Below are 21,693 nucleotides of genomic sequence, written 5' to 3' on the forward strand. Positions count from 1 at the left end.
TGTATGGATGATTTTGAGATATTCAATGCACTTATTATTCCGTGGAGCTAATTTTAAGCATGCAATTGTCGCTTGCCGAGCAGCTGCGTTCTAGTTGGAAATGCCAACGTTAGCAAATAGCAAACTAGCTAATCATAACATAACAAATAATTTTCCCGCGAAGAGATTCATGTATTAATACCACAATATTTACATAAGCAACACATATTGACGTTGTTTTGGTAGCATACTTACAGTATGTATTATGATGCATATTGCTACAGTGCGGTACAGCGTAGAATTTGGTAGCCCATACTGTACAGCCTATGTACTAATGCTTTTTTAATTACATTTTACAGAGGGATATTCTGTTAAATAGTGTGTAATCAGCGCGGAACAAACAATGGATAGTGAAGAGGCTCCAGCTCAGCGGCCAGTCACATTGGACATTACAGTGGATGATGTCATCCGAGAGGCTCCATCTCCAGAGCCTACTAGCCAGGTACCCGCCAAAGATTACCTTCTGGCACAGGGAGAGAGCATCGACCTAGGTGGAGAGTTTGCAACACCCCAGGCCGACAGCAGTGCTTCGCCCTTAGAAAGCCTGATGGACAAGCTCAATGACCAGATGATGGAGAGTGTCATGATCTCTGATTCGCCAAATAACAGCGAGGAGGAGGATGTCGCTCCCATTGACTCATTTCTGGATGGGGACCCGAATGAGGAAAATGAAGGAAATACAAAATATGACACTGATGAACAAGCCAAGTGTTTGACTATTACAACTGAAATTGAAGTTTCAACTGTGCAGCAGAATGAAGACTCTGAGTTTAAAGGGACGGACGAGACAAACATCCAAGAACACTTCCCACCATGTATGTCCTCTCACCCTGACAGGCTGAGTCCATCAAGTCCTAAATGTGAGGAACCAACTCTAGAAAAGGGGACACATCTTAAAGAGGAACCGGTACCAGTGTGCACCATATTTAGCCAGGGTAAACACCCACATTCATTGATACCAGATGGCTTCCAGCCCACCCTGATCAAGTCCCCAAGCTTCAGTTTGGGGAGCGGCGGGGGAACTGATGAGGCAGTGACACCCAGCAAGTTGACCACTCCGCTTGTATGCCAACCCAGCCCCAGCCTCAGCAAGTTTTTTACTGACAACGGACAGACTAATCCAGCCTCTGACTTTTTTGATTCCTTCATGGCCCCCTCCTCCTTTATTTCAGTATCTAACCCCAATGCAGAGATTGCTCCACGCCCAAAAACGCCGAAAACACCCATAGCCACGACCCCTGAGCACCAGCTCTCTTCCTTGTCCTTCTCTACTCTTAGTGTTCCCACTGCTAATTCAGCTCATGTGTCTGTCCCTACTGAATTCACAGAAAAGCATCTACCTCCTTTTGCCCAAACAGTCCCAGCTCTGAGTCAACACCTGCCATCAGCTCCGTCTTCTCAGTCACAGCCCTTCAATCATCTCCAGGCTGTGTTCTCAGGAAGTGACGATGCATTTGCAAAAGCGATAAGCCTGAGTGAGGTGGATAGACGCCATGATGCATGGCTGCCATCTGAGGAGATCAGGAAGTCATTGATCTCTGTGGCCACCCAGCAGTATGGCCCAGCATATGGAGAGACCAATAGACTCACCATGCCTGGTCTCAAGTTTGACAACCTCCAGGTAGGACCCACAATTTACAAAGCAATTGTTTTTGTAAAAAAAAAAAGAAAAAGGTATTTTTTCGACCATGCGTAAAAGTCCAAGCAAAGTTTTTCATACATAGATATCCACAACGCCTGAGGGTGTCACCACGAAATAAAGCTCATACTTGCATGAAGAAACACCATGAAATACATAGCAACACATATTTCACGATGTATAGGCATTTCTGTAATTGTGGAAATATTTGATATAGCCAAAAAATCTAATTATGGAGCTGTACTATTGTAGTTATACTGGACGTGCACTTATAATGTGGTGGTGGGTCAATGAAGTTTTGTTTTTTGTGCTATTTTTTTTATTAAATGGCATAAAACTGTATAAATAGGTGCATATTTTAGCCTGTGTGGCCACACAGTAAAAAAAATGTTAAGGGCTAAAGACCAACAAGTATGGATTGCAGCATACAATTAAGTTAGATACAATAATTTTTAGGAGATCTTTCTATGCATCTTTTTTTCAATACATCTAGATTTTGGGAGTTGGAGTGCAAATGTTTGGATTTCACACTGCATATACACAACCACTATCTAATCACTATTATGAGCGCCACTCAAATATTTTTGTAAGATAAACAGTACAAAAATTGTACCAATAATATATTGAAATCATACTGTATGCGTGCCAGTATTGGTCGTGGTGATTACTTGTGCCATACAACAAAATGTCTTATTTGCATCAGTTGACTTGAGGGTATGATTTGTCATATATTGCCATTCCATTTTTTATTAGATATGGCATCTTAACCCTCCAAAAATAATCATGTTATGGTGCTTCCTCACTTGCTAATATGAAAATATTGCCTTCTATTTGGACTCGCTGTCTCTATTCCGTCATTGAAAGTCCAAAACGTGATCACTTAAATCATCGCCATATTCATGAGCTATTTAACATGACCATATATGGATACTTGTGGGAGAACACTGGGGTGGAACTCTTCTGCACACAATTCACTGCAGCTATGATTTATAAGAAGAATAGTGTGTGGAAGTGTGCGCAGCATGGTTTTATAGATCTGAATATACCTGTGTGTGTATATATATATATATATTTTCATATGTGCATTTTGTGGAATCCATTTCACGCACACTTTTATAAATGAGGCCTCTGGGCTGCATCAACATACATAATTACATCAACATACTTTCATTAAAATTGACTCAAGCGTACCCTTGGAAGTTTATTTCTTTTTGAAAACAAAAATCCATGTACAAAGAGGTAACAATATACGTTTTCTGTTTTGTCTCAGGGTGACGCTGTAAAAGATCTAATGCTTCGATTTTTGGGGGAACAGGCGGCCATGAAGCGCCAAGTTCTCACTGCCAGCTCTGTGGAACAGTCCTTTGTTGGTCTCCAACAGCTTATTGTAAGTTACTTTCTTATTGTACTTTTTGTTCATAACTCGTGTTAACATCCGGAGTTGATGGATGAATTGTCTTGGATATCAATGCCAATATACAGGTAAAAGCCAGTAAATTAGAATATTTTGAAAAACTTGATTTATTTCCGTAATTGCATTCAAAAGGTGTAACTTGTACATTATATTTATTCATTGCACACAGACTGATGCATTCAAATGTTTATTTCATTTAATTTTGATGATTTGAAGTGGCAACAAATGAAAATCCAAAATTCCGTGCGTCACAAAATTAGAATATTACTTAAGGCTAATACAAAAAAGGGATTTTTAGAAATGTTGGCCAACTGAAAAGTATGAAAATGAAAAATATGAGCATGTACAATACTCAATACTTGGTTGGAGCTCCTTTTGCCTCAATTACTGCGTTAATGCGGCGTGGCATGGAGTCGATGAGTTTCTGGCACTGCTCAGGTGTTATGAGAGCCCAGGTTGCTCTGATAGTGGCCTTCAACTCTTCTGCGTTTTTGGGTCTGGCATTCTGCATCTTCCTTTTCACAATACCCCACAGATTTTCTATGGGGCTAAGGTCAGGGGAGTTGGCGGGCCAATTTAGAACAGAAATACCATGGTCCGTAAACCAGGCACGGGTAGATTTTGCGCTGTGTGCAGGCGCCAAGTCCTGTTGGAACTTGAAATCTCCATCTCCATAAAGAAGGTCAGCAGCAGGAAGCATGAAGTGCTCTAAAACTTGCTGGTAGACGGCTGCGTTGACCCTGGATCTCAGGAAACAGAGTGGACCGACACCAGCAGATGACATGGCACCCCAAACCATCACTGATGGTGGAAACTTTACACTAGACTTCAGGCAACGTGGATCCTGTGCCTCTCCTGTCTTCCTCCAGACTCTGGGACCTCGATTTCCAAAGGAAAGGCAAAATTTGCATGGTTAGGTGATGGTTTGGGGTGCCATGTCATCTGCTGGTGTCGGTCCACTCTGTTTCCTGAGATCCAGGGTCAACGCAGCCGTCTACCAGCAAGTTTTAGAGCACTTCATGCTTCCTGCTGCTGACCTGCTCTATGGAGATGGAGATTTCAAGTTCCAACAGGACTTGGTGCCTGCACACAGCGCAAAATCTACCCGTGCCTGGTTTACAGACCATGGTATTTCTGTTCTAAATTGGCCCGCCAACTCCCCTGACCTTAGCCCCATAGAAAATCTGTGGGGTATTGTGAAAAGGAAGATGCAGAATGCCAGACCCAAAAACGCAGAAGAGTTGAAGGCCACTATCAGAGCAACCTGGGCTCTCATAACACCTGAGCAGTGCCAGAAACTCATCGACTCCATGCCACGCCGCATTAACGCAGTAATTGAGGCAAAAGGAGCTCCAACCAAGTATTGAGTATTGTACATGCTCATATTTTTCATTTTCATACTTTTCAGTTGGCCAACATTTCTAAAAATCCCTTTTTTGTATTAGCCTTAAGTAATATTCTAATTTTGTGACACACGGAATTTTGGATTTTCATTTGTTGCCACTTCAAATCATCAAAATTAAATGAAATAAACATTTGAATGCATCAGTCTGTGTGCAATGAATAAATATAATGTACAAGTTACACCTTTTGAATGCAATTACTGAAATAAATCAAGTTTTTCTAAATATTCTAATTTACTGGCTTTTACCTGTAGATGCCAATTTTTTTTTTATTGTCAGCTATTTGTTAGAACACACTCCTGATAGTATAACTCTGTATATATACATGTGAATATATTAATATATATACATTAAGGGTGTAACGGTACACAAAAATGTCGGTTCGGTACGTACCTCGGTTTAGAGGTCACGTTTCGGTTAATTTTCGGTACAGTAAGAAAACAACAAAATATATATTTTGTGGTTATTTATTTACCAAAATTTGTAAACAATGGTTTTAAACTTTTAACATTGCTTTAAAATAGCTCTGTGTGTGATGGATGTGAGCCACCACTAGGCTGATCAGTGCAACAGCAGGCAGTCATGAATGCTAAGCATAACAATAACATACATATACACACAGGGTCGATTGCCAGGGTTAATGCAGTCAACATATATAAAATAAAAACTAAATAAGATAAGGCTCAGAATTGCTTTCTTAACAAAACCTTTCTACTTATAAAGTGCAACATTTCCACATATAAAGTGCAACATTAAACTGCTTCAAGGTGTTGCTCAGATTAAATAAAATGATAAAACTTTTCTTCTACATACAAAAAGTGCAACATTAAACAGTTTCAAGTCAACTCAGCCTCAGATTAACTTTCACTCAATTTGCATGTTTTTTGCCAGAAAAATCAGTTTACCCACATTGTCTGCAGAAAGAGCAGACCTCCATCCATCCATTTTCTACCGCTTATTCCCTTCGGGGTCGCGGGGGGCGCTGGAGCCTATCTCAGCTACAATCGGGCGGAAGGCGGAGTACACCCTGGACAAGTCGCTACCTCATCGCAGGGCAAAAGAGCAGACCTATATATATATATATATATATATATATATATATATACAAACCCCGTTGGGAAATTGTGTTAGATGTAAATATAAATGGAATGCAATGATTTACAAATCCTGTTCAACCCATATTCAATTGAATGCACTACAAAGACAAGATGTTTGATGTTCAAACTCATAAACTTTATTTTTTTTTGCAAATAATAATTAACTTAGAATTTCATGGCTGCAACATGTGCCAAAGTAGTTGGGAAAGGGCATGTTCACCACTGTGTTACATGGCCTTTCCTTTTAACAACACTTAGTAAACGTTTGGGAACTGAGGAGACACATTTTTTAAGCTTCTCAGGTGGAATTCTTTCCCATTCTTGCTTGATGTACAGCTTAAATTGTTCAACAGTCCGGGGGTCTCCGTTGTGGTATTTTAGGCTTCATAATGCGCCAGAAATTTTCAATGGGAGACTGGTCTGGACTACAGGCAGGCTAGTCTAGTACCCGCACTCTTTTACTATGAAGCCACGTTGATGTAACACGTGGCTTGGCATTGTCTTGCTGAAATAAGCAGCGGCGTCCATGGTAACGTTGCTTGGATGACAACATATGTTGCTCCAAAACCTGCATGTACCTTTCAGCATTAATGGCGCCTTCACAGATGTGTAAGTTACCCATGTCTTTTGAGCACTAATACACCCCCATACCATCACAGATGCTGGCTTTTCAACTTTGCGCCTATAACAATCCGGATGGTTCCTTTCTTCTTTGGTCCGGAGGACACGACGTCCACAGTTTCCAAAAAAAATTTGAAATGTGGACTCGTCAGACCACAGAACACTTTTCCACTTTGTATCAGTCCGTCTTAGATGAGCTCAGGCCCAGCAAAGCCGACGGCGTTTCTGGGTGTTGTTGATAAACGGTTTTCGCCTTGCATAGGAGTTTTAATTTGCACTTACAGATGTAGCGACCAACTGTAGTTACTGACAGTGGGTTTCTGAAGTTTTCCTGAGCCCATGTGGTGATATTCTTTACACACTGATGTCGCTTGTTGATGCAGTACAGCCTGAGGGATCGAAGGTCACAGGCTTAGCTGCTTACGTGCAGTGATTTTTCCAGATTCTCTGAACCCTTTGATGATATTACGGACCGTAGATGGTGAAATCCCTAAATTCCTTGCAATAGCTGGTTGAGAAAGGTTTTTCTTAAACTGTTCAACAATTTGCTCACGCATTTTTTTGACAAAGTGGTGACCCTCGCTCCATCCTTGTTTGTGAATGACACGTGTTACTGGCATCAAATTCTAAAGTTAATGATTATTTGCAAAAAAAAATGTTTATCAGTTTGAACATCAAAATATGTTGTCTTTGTAGCATATGCAACTGAATATGGGGTGAAAATGATTTGCAAATCATTGTATTCCGTTTATATTGACATCTAACACAATTTCCCAACTCATATGGAAACGGGGTTTGTATATATACTTTATACCCCAAAAGGGACAAGCAGTAGAAAATGAATGGATGGATATATATATATATATATATATATATATATATATACATATATATATATATATATATATATATATATATATATATATATATATATATATATATATATATATATATATTGAACCGTTTCGGTACAGGGGGTTCGGTTCGGTTCGGAGGTGTACCGAATGAGTTTCCACACGGACATATTAAGTAGGGCACTGCACGTTGTGTAAACAATGCACACCGAGGCACAACACACGGCATGCTAGCAACGACCGGACTACTACAACATGCAAAAGCCAGAGCTGGAAGACCCTCCTGCCTCGTTAAGATCTCCCGTTTGGGAACACTTCGGCTTCGCGGTGCGATAAAACAATGGAGGACGAGAGGCGGACAAAGCAAAAGCGGTTTGCCGACATTGTTCAGCAGCGGTAGAGTTTGCTTCTGGCAACACGTCAAACATGCTAACTCATTTTGAAGCGGCACCACCCCCAAGTGAACATTGCTTCAACAAAGAGAAAGACGAAGCCTCTCCTCGGCGAGTCAAGCAGGGCTAAAGCTATAACAAATGTTTTTTTTAGCAGCAGATTTAAGATCATATTGCATTAAAAACTAGATTTTGACCCACTTCTATGGTGGAATAACAATGAGCCAATATATCCTCTTACTGCCAATTTAGCCAGGCACTACCTCGCCATACCTGCTACCTCTGTGCCATTGTAACTGCAAGCAGGTCTGCTCTTTCTGCAGAAAATGTGGATAAACTGATTTTTCTGGCAAAAAACATGAAGATTGAGTGAAAGTCACCAGAAACAAGTCCATGTCAGAAAACCAAAACAATTAGCTGAACTACACCAATTCTGTCAAGAGGAGTGGTCAACAATTCAACCAGAAGCTTGCCAGAAGCTTGTGGATGGCTACCAAAAGCGCCTTATTGCAGTGACACTTGCCAAGGGACATGTAACCAAATATTAACATTGCTGTATGTATACTTTTGACCCAGCAGATTTGGTCACATTTTCAGTAGACCCATAATAAATTCATAAAAGAACCAAACTTCATAAATGTTTTTTGTGACCAACAAGTATGTGCTCCAATCACTCAAAATAAGAGTCGTAGAAATGATTGGAAACTCAAGACAGCCATGACATTATGTTCTTTACCAGTGTATGTAAACTTTTGAGCACGACTGTATGTATTAAAACAACTAGTAGAAGATGGCAGAGAGGTTATCTTCTTTAGATTTTTCTTTTAGCGATGTAGACAACGTCCAGGAAACCCACAATGCGTCTACATGGCCACATTTGGACAAATGTATGCGTCTGCATAAAACATTCATTTGAGTTGTTTACCATGTAAGCCCAAATCAAAACTGTTCTCGAGTTGCCAAGCTGGGCATATATCGCACGAGAAATGCTGCCAAAAATGTATGCCGAAGTGAGCAAGATCATAGCCGCACAATTGAGTAAAGTCACTTACTTGGCGCTGACCAGAACCGTACATGTGTGACAGTCCATTACATTGTCGACTGGTAATTAAAAAGTACCTGCCTGCAAATTTATTTTTTATCTGAGTTTGATACATTTTGTATTATTTGCGCAGCTATGTTATTTATTTTACGTAGAAATAATATTTATTTATTTTATTTATTTAATGTAATTCTGTGCTACTTAAACAGTTTATTTGATGTGCTGTTAATACCCATCTTGACTAACTGGGTTAATAAAAGTGCCACTGACTGTTTTACAGTTCAGTTGTCATTCACTTCAATTTCAGTGAATCTCGCTCAAAAATAAATATCTTTATATGTATACTTTCACCGGAAAATATATTGAGATATATATCAAATATCAAGTTTAAATAAAAATATATCGAGATATACATTTTCGTCCATATCGCCCAGCCCTATTCTGTATGTATGTATGTGTATGTACAGTCGTGGTTAAACGTTTATATACACTTGTGAAGGACATAATGTCATGGCTGTCTTGAGTTTCCAATAATTTCTACAACTCTTTTTTTGTGATAGAGTGATTGGAGCACATGCTTGTTTGTCACAAAAAACATTCATGAAGTTTGGTTCTTTTATGAATTTATTATGGGTCTGCTGAAAATGTGACCAAATCTGCTGGGTAAAAAGTATACATACAGCAACATACATTATCAATTTTGGTGATGTAGAAAAGTTACAATCAAATCAAATTAGCTTCATGACATGGCCTCTTAACTTCATGTGAGTGATTATGATTGACAACACCTGTTGACTTCTCTGAGCCCATTTAAACAGGGCTCATGTGATGCAGTCATTAGACTCGGTTACAAACGCAACAATGGGAAAATCAAAAGAACTCAGCACAGATCTGAAAAAACGAATCATTGACTTGAACAAGTCAGGAAAGTCACTTGGAGCCATTTTAAATCAGCTTAAGGTCCCAAGAGCAACTGTGCAGACAACTGTTTGTAAGTATAAAGTGCATGGCACAGTTTTGTCACTGCCACGATCAGGAAGAAAAGGCAAGCTATCACCTGCTGCTGAGAGAAAATTGGTCAGGATGATCAAGACTCAACCGAGAACCACCAAAAAGCAGGTCTGCAATGAATTGGAAGCTGTTGGAACACAGGTGTCAGTGTCCACAGTCAAGCGTGTTTTGCATTGCCATGGACTGAGAGGCTACTATGCAAGAAGGAAGCCCTTGCTCCAGAAGTGACACCTTAAGGCTCGTCTAAAGTTTGCTGCTGATCACATGGACAAAGATAAGACCTTCTGGAGGAAATTTCTGTGGTCAGATGAAACAAAAATTTAGCTGTTTGGCCACAATACCCAGCAATATGTTTCAAGAAGAAAAGGTGAGGCCTTTAATCCCAGGAGCACCATGCCTACCGTCAGAGTAAATGGGACCATTTAAAAGGAGGATTACCTCCAAATAATTCAGGACAACCTAAAATCATCAGCCCAGAGGTTGGGTCTTGGGCGCAGTTGGGTGTTCCAACAGGACAATGACCCCAAAAACGCGTCAAAAGTGGTAAAGGAATGGCTAAATCAGGCTAGAATTAAGGTTTTAGAATAGCCTTCCCAAAGTCCCGACTTAAACCCCATTGAGAACATGTGGACAATGCTGAAAAAACAAGTCCATGTCAGAAAACCAAGAAATGTAGCTGAACTGCACCAATTTTGTCAAGAGGAGTGGTCAAAAATTCAATCAGAAGCTTGTGGATGGCTACCAAAAGCGCCTTATTGCAGTGAAACGTGCCAAGGGACATGTAACCAAATATTAACATTGCTGTATGAATGCTTTTGGCCCAGCAGATTTGGTCACATTTTCAGCAGACCCATAATAAATTCATAAAAGAACCAAACTTCATGAATGTTTTTTGTGACAAACAAGTATGTGCTCCAATCACTCTATCACAAAAAAAGAGTTGTAGAAATTATTGGAAACTCAAGACAGCCATGACATTATGTTCTTTACAAGTGTATGTAAACGTTTGACCACGACTGTATGTATATATATATATATATATATATATATATATATATATATATATATATATATATATATATATATATATATATATATGCATATGTATGTGTGCGTTTATGTATGTATGTGTGGAAAAGTGTTATTTTTAATGATGCAGCGATAAATTATTTTCGTAATCTATTGAATAGTTTAAACGATTAATCGAGTGATCACATACACACTAAATGCATATTTTAGGGAAAATAGTAAAATAAACAACATTTGTTCTTTTCTTTTTTTCTAATAAATGTACCTCATCATGTGTGAAGTAATAAAAATGTTCTTTTTTTTTGTTTTTGTTTTTAAGTATTGTCGCCACATGGAACCGGCACCCACACACCACACCGCCGCACTCACATGCACTCTTTTACAGAGGCCGTGTGGAAACTATGTCCGTGTAAAGTTCCAGGTGGTCCATACGATCCGGATTTCATAAAATTGTATTAGTTACAATCAATAAAGGATTAATCAAAACTAGAGATGTCCGATAATATCGGCCGATAAATGCTTTAAAATGTAATATCGTAAAGTATCGGTTTCAAAAAGTAAAATGTATGACTTTTTGAAACGCCGCTGTACGGAGTGGTACACGGACGTAGGGAGAAGTACAGAGCAGTTGCGTCTCCCAGTCATACTTGCCAACCCTACCGATTTTCCTGGGAGACTCCCGAATTTCAGTGCCCCTCCCGAAAATCTCCCGGGGCAACCATTCTCCCGAATTTCTCCCAAACAACAATATTGGAGGCGTGCCTTAAAGGCACTGCCTTTGCGTGCCGGCCCAATCACATAATATCTAGGGCTTTTCACACATACAAGTGAATGCAATTCATACTTGGTCAACAGCCATACAGGTCACACTGAGGGTGGCCGTATAAACAGCTTTAACACTGTTACAAATATGCGCCACACTGTGAACCCACACCAAACAAGAATGACAAACACATTTCGGGAGAACATCTGCACAGTAACACAACATAAACACAACAGAACAAATACCCAAAACCCCTTGCAACACTAACTCTTCCGGGACGCTACAATATACACCCCCGCTACCCCTACCCCCCCAACTCAAGCCCGCCCCCCCAACCCCGCCCACCTCAACCTCCTCATGCTCTCTCAGAGAGAGCATTTCCCAAATTCCAAGCTGCTGTTTTGATGTTAAAAAAATAATGCACTTTGTGACTTCAATAATAAATATGGCAGTGCCATGTTGGCATTTTTTTCCATAACTTGAGTTGATTTAGTTTGGAAAACCTTGTTACATTGTTTAATAGATCCAGCGGGGCATCACAACAAAATTAGGCATACCGTAATAATGTGTTAATTCCACGACTGTATATATCGGTATCGGTTGATATCGGAATCGGTAATTAAGAGTTGGACAAAATCGAAATATCGGATATTGGCAAAAAAAGCCATTATCGGACATTTCTAATCAAAACAACAGAGTAGTAGTCCAAGCGTTTTTTAAATCTAAATAATTTATTTCATCGATTTATTCTCGATACCCTGGGTATTTTATCTTAAAGGGATCATATTGTGATTTTTTTTTTCTACATTTAAAGCACTTCCTTGTGGTCTACATAACATGTAATGTTGGTTCTTTAGTCAAAATTTTGGATAGGTTTTGTTTTATAGACTGTTTTCGAGCAGCTCTCTGACTGTCTCTTCAGGGTGCGCTGTTCTGTGGGCGATCTTATTCACATGGCCCCACTTGACTGTGTCTTCTCTCCGTCATCCATGTTGTAGTTTTCGCTTTAGCGAGTCTACTGACCTATATACGATAGAACGGTACGCTACTTTGTATTAGAAATGGCAACTGCGGAGGATGCATGTGCATGTAGGAGCCAGTCTGCCCCACAACAAAAGGATAAAGAAAAAGAAGTAGCTTATTGACTACAGTGCGGACTACAATGGTGGACGCACAAGGCACATACATTCATACAGGTACATTTATACCATGTATGCATAATCCGCTGACAGTTTTCCCAATTTGTGATGTCACCAATTGTGCACGTTCCAAACAGTTTGTTTGGCAAAAGTAGGAAGGCTATAACTCTCTCCACAATGCCTCCACAGTTTGATTTCAAATTTTGGGACTTATGCAGATCCCAAATACACACCAGCAGGACCAATAGGTATTCAACTCCTTATCCCGCATGCGTTTCCCCCATCATATTATCTGACCTGCTAATGACCCCGAGAGATATCTAAAACATAAGTTAGCAAAAAGAAAGCTGTAAGTGCAACAGCAAAAGGAAATGGTGAAGGAGGGAGATGGAAAAGTGGAAATCCACTTGGCTCACAAGTTCTTTTCTCCTGCTGTGTTAATGTATTATGCATGAGGCTGCTCTGCATATTTCACAGGCCTTCTGGACTGGGCTATAACCCCTCTCCCTTTCACACACACAAATACACTCACGCGCATACACATAAACAAACACACGCACACACACACAGTACCCCGTATTACAATGTGTGGGTAAAGGTGTGTGCATGCATGTGTGTGTGTCAGTCACCTTCTGCCAACTGGTGTGGGTCGCTACTGGAATCTAGGGGGGGAAATAATGGAGAAAGACGGTGATTTAGAAAGGTAGCACAGTCTTGCAGCAGGGATGTCAAGAAATGACAAGCAATGTAAGAATGTGTACGTGTGTGGCTGAAGAACCAGTTGCCCCAAAATGCACTCAGATGTGCCTCACACATTGCACTTTTTAACATTAAATGTCACGCATTTGTAAAAAAAAAAAGTTAACCATGTAAGCAAAAAAAATCTCATCTTAGCGAGGTATAAGTATATATTAAGTTGGCTTTAATTTAATGTGTTCACAATGCAAACAGATATGCCTCACACCAATCTGAAGGTAGTTTGGCTCGTATTATGTCGTTAATAATAAGGTGTAAAAGCAATTATACCATTAAGTTGGCATCTGCAATGCAATATCTCCCAGCTCTGGCCTTTGAATGTCATTAGTTATTCTCTCATCAAGGGCTAAAACTATAAGATTAATGTCCCCAGAGCCACAAGGAAACAGGGTTTATTGGCTTTATGTCTTTTGTTGTTGTTGTTATTGGCTTATATGGTGGCACTAACAAGCATAACTTGACTGATCCTATGTAATTTTAGGAAGAGATCCCATTTGTCCAATCTCACAAGAGTATAAGGGGTTGTAATTAAAATGTGGAATGTACAAGCTTGATGGGTAAACCAGGCTGGTATAAATCTGAATGTGTTTTACCTTCCCAAAGAAAACTTTCATTGTTCATTGTGCTATTCTTGTCATTAACATCTAAAGAATATGTACCGGCACCATTAAATACCTCCAGAGTTTGTGTTGTGTTCCAGATAAAAGAAACCAACTCAACTTGGTCATACATCCTTTTTACTTTGACAATATGACAAATATATTTACTTTATATCTATAAACGCTATAAAGATTGATTGATATAATTTGGCAAACCATTCCCTTGCCTCCCCTTGTCTTCCGAGTGACCTCTATCTGTGTTGTGGTCAGCAGAGTGAGTATGTGGTTGCATAATCTCTTGGGCTGGCTTCATCTGTCTCTCTCATTAGCAGTCACCCTGAGTCTTCACCCATCTTACTCTTCTCCTATGTCATCCTTTTTTTTCCTGATGCAACTCTTCTTGTCCTACAGTGTGAGTGCAGGAGACCACCTTGGGGAAGAGAGACACCCCCCATCCTTCTCATAATTATTCTATTAACCCAGCTGCTAGATCTGACTTTGATATCATTTCTCTATCTTCTACTTATCATTACTGTAACCTTTTTGCACAGCTGTCATCTCCGCAATCAGTAACACTGACAAGCCAGGCGGCGGGGTCATGTTTAAATTGCAGTGGTAGTTGTTTTCACCTCTTTGTTCATGATAGCTGAAGCCATATAGGACACTGCCATTTAGTTTTGGCATTGTAGAAATTCTTATGGCAGTTTCGTTACATTTGTTTTTCATTACATTTTACTTCAGATTACTTCAAATGCCTGTACTGCAGCAACGTAATATCCCTATTGTGGTAGAAAATAAAAGTATATCCTATCCGATCCTATTATTAGTACCTTTAATAAATGCAAAGTAGGTTTACATATGTTAGATACCATGTGTAATGAAGTAATTCAGCATAATTTCCTGAAGTAAAATAAGCTCCTTATTTGAAGCAATAGCAAGTCAATAACTAGCTGATCAGGTTTTCTATAGGATTTCAATTAGATGGGAGGTGTGAATATGTTTTTGTCATGAGAGAAAATAATTGAGAACCCACTGCATTAGTGCAAGGTTGCAAGAGTCCCATTTTGTGACGCAAAACATTTACATAACATGATATCATATTACTTAATACATCATCTTGTCCATCCATTTTCTACCGCTTGTCCCTTTTGGGGTCATGAAGGGTGCAGAAGCCTATCTCAGCTGCATTCGGGCGGAAGGCGGTGTACACCCTGGACAAGTCGCCACCTCATCGCAGGGCCAACACTGCAGACAACATTCACACTTATATCATAATACATAATAATGTGCCTTAAAATCAAAGGCGCTTATACATTAGTACTTCCGTTTTCGTACGCCCCAGTTTTTGTTGAATTCTGTTTTGGACAAAATAAATCCACCAACTGTTATCCTACAGCTAAACACTGTGTGTAACAAATGTGTCGAGTGACCAAACAAACAATCCTATGTGTTGGTGACTTAGTCTTTGGGTTTTTGTTTTTTATTGAATATGACTGCAAAATTAGCCAACATGGAGCCGAAGAAAATAACACGTGCCATCCTCTCAACTTCAGTACATAGAATAACTAACAAAAATCTGACCACTGCCAGGCCGTATCTTGCAATAGTAAAGGATGGTTCAAAAAATGGTGATTCAGAGCACTCACAAAATTGTATTTCTGATATTTCCTGAAATTGTATTTCTGATATTTCCTGAAATTGTATTTAAATATACAAATAACATTTTGAGCTATTGGGTTTGTTCTCTAGCGGAATGAAATAAACAAAGTGAACCCTCTTGTCAGTCAGCCACTCTCTTTGTCTCTGTTGGTGGAGGTTGTGCCAAGGAGCCGCAAGCATACAATATAGATACAAAGAAGTTTAACTTTGAAATGATCCTAATTACCCCCAAAATCTGAAATGTTGCTTATCCCCTTTCTGACATTTCTTAAAATGTTTTATCAAAAACTAGGGCTGGACAATTCATCTGATTTTAATCTTGATCTAGACTTCCCACAAATATAAAAATATTTTAATCAAAAAGAACAATTAATTGGCTGCGTAACATGCATGCAAATCTTTGAGCTTGTAATTGTGAAATGGACGAGTGAGTGTGTGAGTGAAAAAAAGACCATAGAAGTCTGGGATCCCACCATGGTTGCTACTTTTTATTTAACGCACCTATTTTATTTAATAGGTGCCATTTTGCGGTCCTTATACACACACCATAATAATACTCGTATGTTGAAGCACAGTACATCTGACTACGGTAGCCGTAATGCTGCGACAATCCATCAAGCGGTGCGGCTTCATAGCTTACCAAAGCCGCACTAAAACATTTTAACATATTTTTGAGCACCATGTCTAATGTTCTATATTCTCAATGGAACATTTAAAGTTTTAGTGTTGTTTACTGGTGTCACGCGTATCTGCCATCTACTGGTCACACTTTTCATTACGCCATGTACCAGATAAAATAGCTTCAAGATCGGTAAGCACAACCAGAATTATTCCGTACATTAGGCGCACCGGGTTATTAGGCGCACTGTCGATTTTTGAGAAAATTAAATCATTTTAACTGCGCCTTATAGTCCGAAAAATATGGGGTAAGTACTTCACTAACAGACAGACAAACTAATCCCAATTATTACATATATCTCTTGACAGAGGTCGCCATTAGACTATGTTCACATATTGACATTCCCATATTTCTCAAACAGCTTGCTGGAGTTTATTTATTTACTTCATGCTGTTACAGTTTTATTGTTTGAAGTACAAAGCCCAAGAAAAAACCTTCTTGTCTCTTTTACCTTTATTTTCCCTTGTTGTTTAAACACGGCAGTTAAATTGAAAAGATCTTTTTTGAAATATTATTTTCATATTAAAATATTTGTTATTCAAAAAAAATAAATGTTTTATTATATAAACAATTTTAAATAACTTATTGAATGCTAGTTTTCCAGGTCAGTCAAGAAACGGTTGATGGACTTTTGTATCTTGATTTTATTTTGCATTTGAAGTACCTGTTTGTGCCTGCCTCATTATAATTCAACCAGTTCTGCTGTTCCATTTCCTTTGGTCTTCTCTTGCCGTGTAGTTATCAGTCATTGTATTTAGTCTTTGGTGGGGTTTTTTTTACTCTTTGTGAAGTGCTCCTAGTATTGTGTTGTGTAGCAAGTCTTCTGGACTGCCTGATTTTACTTGGGTAATTGGGTCATACCTTAAAAGTGTGACACATTGATGTACCCTGATGCTAATTAGATGAAGAAATTACACACATACAAAACATAGGTTACAAGAAACTGAGATCACAGATTACCACAGTTGAATACAATTATACAAATTGGCTATACACCACTTATAATGCTAATCAATGTGCTCATTGAGGTTATCAGACAGTTTTTTCTAAACTTTCAACTGGAATGTTTTAACAAAAATGTATTAAAATTAGAAAAATGTGCTTCTTTTGACGTAACTTTTACAGCATTGTGTGCTCTCAGTTGTGAGAGTCAGAGGATGCGAATAAGCACTCGTAACTTCAACACAGTCTTCTGTAGTGCTCTCAGAGGCGGAAAAGAAATGGGCCAAGCAGTTATTGTTGACAACCACACCATTAAAACTATCTTAACAGCCCACTAGTCAATCAGTGGTTCATATTACCCAGCGGAGTGTCACTTACAACTTTGATTCTCTGCTGAACTATCTTAGGGAGTGTTATGTGGAGTTCTCTTAAAAGCCACAAGCTACTCCTCATAATATATTACACCAGTTTTGTGTCTCAGCCTCTCTGTGGCACTGTTGGAAAAGTCCAGCGATGGCTTGTGGGAGTAAAGATGGCTAATGTGTGAAGTTCATATCAGCAAAGTAGGCAACCATCCTGCAGCTTGAAGGCAGCGGTCTGTCCCCTTGGTTCAAGTGTCTGAACACTAGCTACACAAGCTTCAAAGTAAAGTTGGCCTTGGTTGCAATCACTGGACTGCAAGTTTGGCATAGACTAATGTTCTTTTTTTCCTCTTTGTAAATTGCGGGATCTTTATTGGAGTTGTAGGGAAGATCTGTATTACCAAAGCTGGGTAGAGAAAGTCTTTTTAAGTTGGGTTTGCCTGCAGGCTTTTTGTCTGGTGGGAGGATATGTGGGCGTTCGTTTGTTCATCAAGCATTGTTATGAGGGGCTTTTTTTTCAACTCATCAAAGCAAAGGCACACTGAACTTGTGACTTTCAACACAATTAAAAGCTTCACTCCTTTTAAAACTACGACAACAAATTGTAATTGTGTGTGTGATGATACAATTGTGTGCCCATTTGTTTTGCACATAGTGTAGTTCATTGCGCATAAGATCATACCGAAGCACATAGCATCACACCGTAATCAAGTCCATGAGTTTACTGTGTCTGTAGAGAAATAGATTGTTTATTTACGGTGCATCCTATCACTGACAGTTTGTAAGGGGCTTGTGAAAACAAACATTTGATTACTGGGAAGGTAAAATGTTTTAGGAGCAAAATGGGACAAAATAAATGTATCATTAAATAAATAATTAAATGTCTCAATTAATTATAATTGGAATGTATTATTAAATTAGTCATCAATTTATTTTATGCAAATGTATATTTATTTATTTATTTTATTGTTGATTTCATGAAGAAAATTAATTATTTACTATTAATCGTTGATTTTATTATCCAATATTTTAATTAGTCACACATTTAACTAATTATATAGATGTACTGAATATTTAATAGCTGAGTTTGACGGAAAAAATACATTTCTGAAGCGCTAACAAAGGCCAAATGGGACAAATGAATCAAATAAATACAGTTTCATCCTTAAATGTTTACCTAACTGTGTCATAATAATGAAATCAATAATTAATGAAGTTTTTAAATAATAAAATATTGAAATAAAAAATCATTAATCAAATATCCATCCATCCATCCATCTTCTTCCGCTTATCCGAGGTCGGGTGGCGGGGGCAGCAGCCTAAGCAGGGAAGCCCAGACTTCCCTCTCCCCAGCCACTTCGTCCAGCTCTTCCTGTGGGACCCCGAGGCGTTCCCAGGCCAGCCGAGAGACATAGTCTTCCCAACGTGTCCTGGGTCTTCCCCGCGGCCTCCTACCGGTCGGACGTGCCCTAAACACCTCCCTAGGGAGGCGTTCGGGTGGCATCCTGACCAGATGCCCGAACCACCTCATCTGGCTCCTCTCGATGTGGAGGAGCAGCGGCTTTACTTTGAGCTCCCCCCGGATGGCAGAGCTTCTCACCCTATCTCTAAGGGAGAGCCCCGCTACCCGGCGGAGGTAACTCATTTCGGCCGCTTGTACCCGTGATCTTGTCCTTTCGGTCATAACCCAAAGCTCATGACCATAGGTGAGGATGGGAACGTAGATCGACCGGTAAATTGAGAGCTTTGCCTTCCGGCTCAGCTCCTTCTTCACCACAACGGATCGATACAGCGTCCACATTACTGAAGACGCCGCACCGAGCCGCCTGTCGATCTCACGATCCACTCTTCCCTCACTCGTGAACAAGATTCCGAGGTACTTGAACTCCTCCACTTGGGGCAAGATCTCCTCCCCAACCCGGAGATGGCACTCCGCCCTTTTCCGGGCGAGAACCATGGACTCGGACTTGGAGGTGCTGATTCTCATCCCAGTCGCTTCATACTCGGCTGCGAACCGATCCAGTGAGAGCTGAAGATCCTGGCCAGATGAAGCCATCAGGACCACATCATCTGCAAAAAGCAGAGACCTAATCCTGCAGCCACCAAACCAGATCCCCTCAACGCCTTGACTGCGCCTAGAAATTCTGTCCATAAAAGTTATGAACATAATCGGTGACAAAGGGCAGCCTTGGCGGAGTCCAACCCTCACTGGAAACGTGTCCGACTTACTGCCGGCAATGCGGACCAAGCTCTGGCACTGAGCATACAGGGAGCGGACTGCCACAATCAGACAGTCCGATACCGCATACTCTCTGAGCACTCCCCACAGGACTTCCCGAGGGACACGGTCGAATGCCTTCTCCAAGTCCACAAAACACATGTAGACTGGTTGGGCAAACTCCCATGCACCCTCAAGGACCCTGCTGAGAGTATAGAGCTGGTCCACAGTTCCACGACCAGGACGAAAACCACACTGTTCCTCCTGAATCCGAGGTTCGACTATCCGGCGTAGCCTCCTCTCCAGTACACCTGAATAGACCTTACCGGGAAGGCTGAGGAGTGTGATCCTACGATAGTTAGAGCACACCCTCCGGTTCCCCTTCTTAAAGAGAGGAACCACCACCCCGGTCTGCCAATCCAGAAGTACCGCCCCCGATGTCCACGCGATGCTGCAGAGTCTTGTCAACCAAGACAGCCCCACAGCATCCAGAGCCTTAAGGAACTCCGGGCGGATCTCATCTACCCCTGGGGCCTTGCCACCGAGGAGCTTTTTAACTACCTCAGCAACCTCAGCCCCAGAAATAGGAGAGCCCACCACAGACTCCCCAGGCACTGCTTCCTTATAGGAAGACGTGTTGTGGGATTGAGGAGGTCTTCGAAGTATTCCCTCCACCGATCCACAACATCTGCAGTCGAGGTCAGTAGAACACCATCCTCGCCATACACGATGTTGATAGTGCACTGCTTCCCCTTCCTGAGGCGGCGGATGGTGGTCCAAAATTGCTTCGAAGCCGTCCGGAAGTCGTTTTCCATGGCTTCCCCGAACTCCTCCCATGTCCGAGTTTTTGCCTCTGCGACCGCTGAAGCCGCACACCGCTTGGCCTGTCGGTACCTGTCCGCTGCCTCAGGAGTCCTATGAGCCAAAAGAATGAAATTGATCAAATAATTAAATGTAATTTTACATACATACATACATTCCCATTTGATAACATTTCTGTATTTATATTTAATATAAGTACTTAATTTCAATTATGATTAATTAATGATACATTGAGGTAATGATTTAAAGATGTAATAATAAAATGTTGTGCCATTTGGCCCTTAATGACATGTTATACTGTAAATTACAGGTAGAGCATAATAAGCAACGGATGCTCTTCCTGACGTTACCCTGGCCAGATATCAACCCCTTGCCCTCTGCTATTTCCATCAGCCCTTGTCCTGAACGTGTTAAGAATGTAGCTACTTTACATCATCAGTATTCCCATACAGTATTTCCCCTCTAAGAAATGCACACAAATGTGTTGCAGCAGGGCGATGATGTACTCCACCTTTCTGGAGTGTGTGTATATGTAGTATTTTAGAGTGGCTGCAGCTGCTATTCTTGTTTTCAGCTTCATTTCCCATACTAATGAAGAGTCAGTGGCAGCCTAGCAGCTGACACTGGACAGTAGAAGAGGGGCTTGACAGGTAGGAACTACAGTAAAACAGTAGTAAAATAAAGGGAAAGGAAAGGGACACAAAAGAGGGGGAAGAAAAAGAACAGCATTGAAAGCGGTTGATGCTGGTTTTGGGACTGAAATACTGTACGGTACTCTAAAGAAAAAGGAAGGAAGGGTGAACAGAGTCACAGGTGAGACTAAAAAGGGTCAAGAAAAAGCTACAAGAAAAAAGAAGCATAGTGAAGGTTCTCTCCGTTCCCTCTGGTAATTGGCTTTATAACAAGTTGCATGGTCAACAACTAGGAAATTGGTCAACCTTTTCACGTGTGTCAATGGGGTGAGGTGACTCCCTCGTTCAGTTCGGGAGAGCAGAGCAACCAGCTGAGGCGCGCCATGGGACCGGGGGTCTTAGCAAGGAGGGCTCCTTCGAGGGGCTCCGGTGGCAGGAGAAGGAGCTAGAGAGACTTGAGGGCCAAAACACGAAACACTTTTTCACTGGCACTGATCGAAGGCGGACACTCCCTTTTCTTTCTCTCTTATCTCCCTTATCTCCCTGCTTGCATCTTTGTTTTGTCTTCTGTTAACTTTCGT

At 40.5% G+C, this 21,693-nt stretch overlaps 1 protein-coding gene across 2 annotated transcripts in view; it reads left to right on the forward strand.

Moving 5' to 3' along the window:
- trappc12 (trafficking protein particle complex subunit 12) overlaps positions 1-21,693 on the forward strand; it is a 64,000-nt gene that overhangs the window by 776 nt on the left and 41,531 nt on the right. For both annotated transcript variants that reach the window (XM_061968518.1, XM_061968517.1), the window contains exons 2-3: positions 339-1,660; positions 2,949-3,065. In XM_061968518.1, the coding sequence (XP_061824502.1) occupies positions 383-1,660; positions 2,949-3,065 (1,395 nt within the window). In that variant the 5' untranslated portion in view covers positions 339-382. The remainder of the gene's footprint in view (positions 1-338; positions 1,661-2,948; positions 3,066-21,693) is intronic.

Source organism: Nerophis lumbriciformis, linkage group LG08, assembly GCF_033978685.3.
Source record: "Nerophis lumbriciformis linkage group LG08, RoL_Nlum_v2.1, whole genome shotgun sequence".
NCBI lineage: Eukaryota > Metazoa > Chordata > Actinopteri > Syngnathiformes > Syngnathidae > Nerophis > Nerophis lumbriciformis.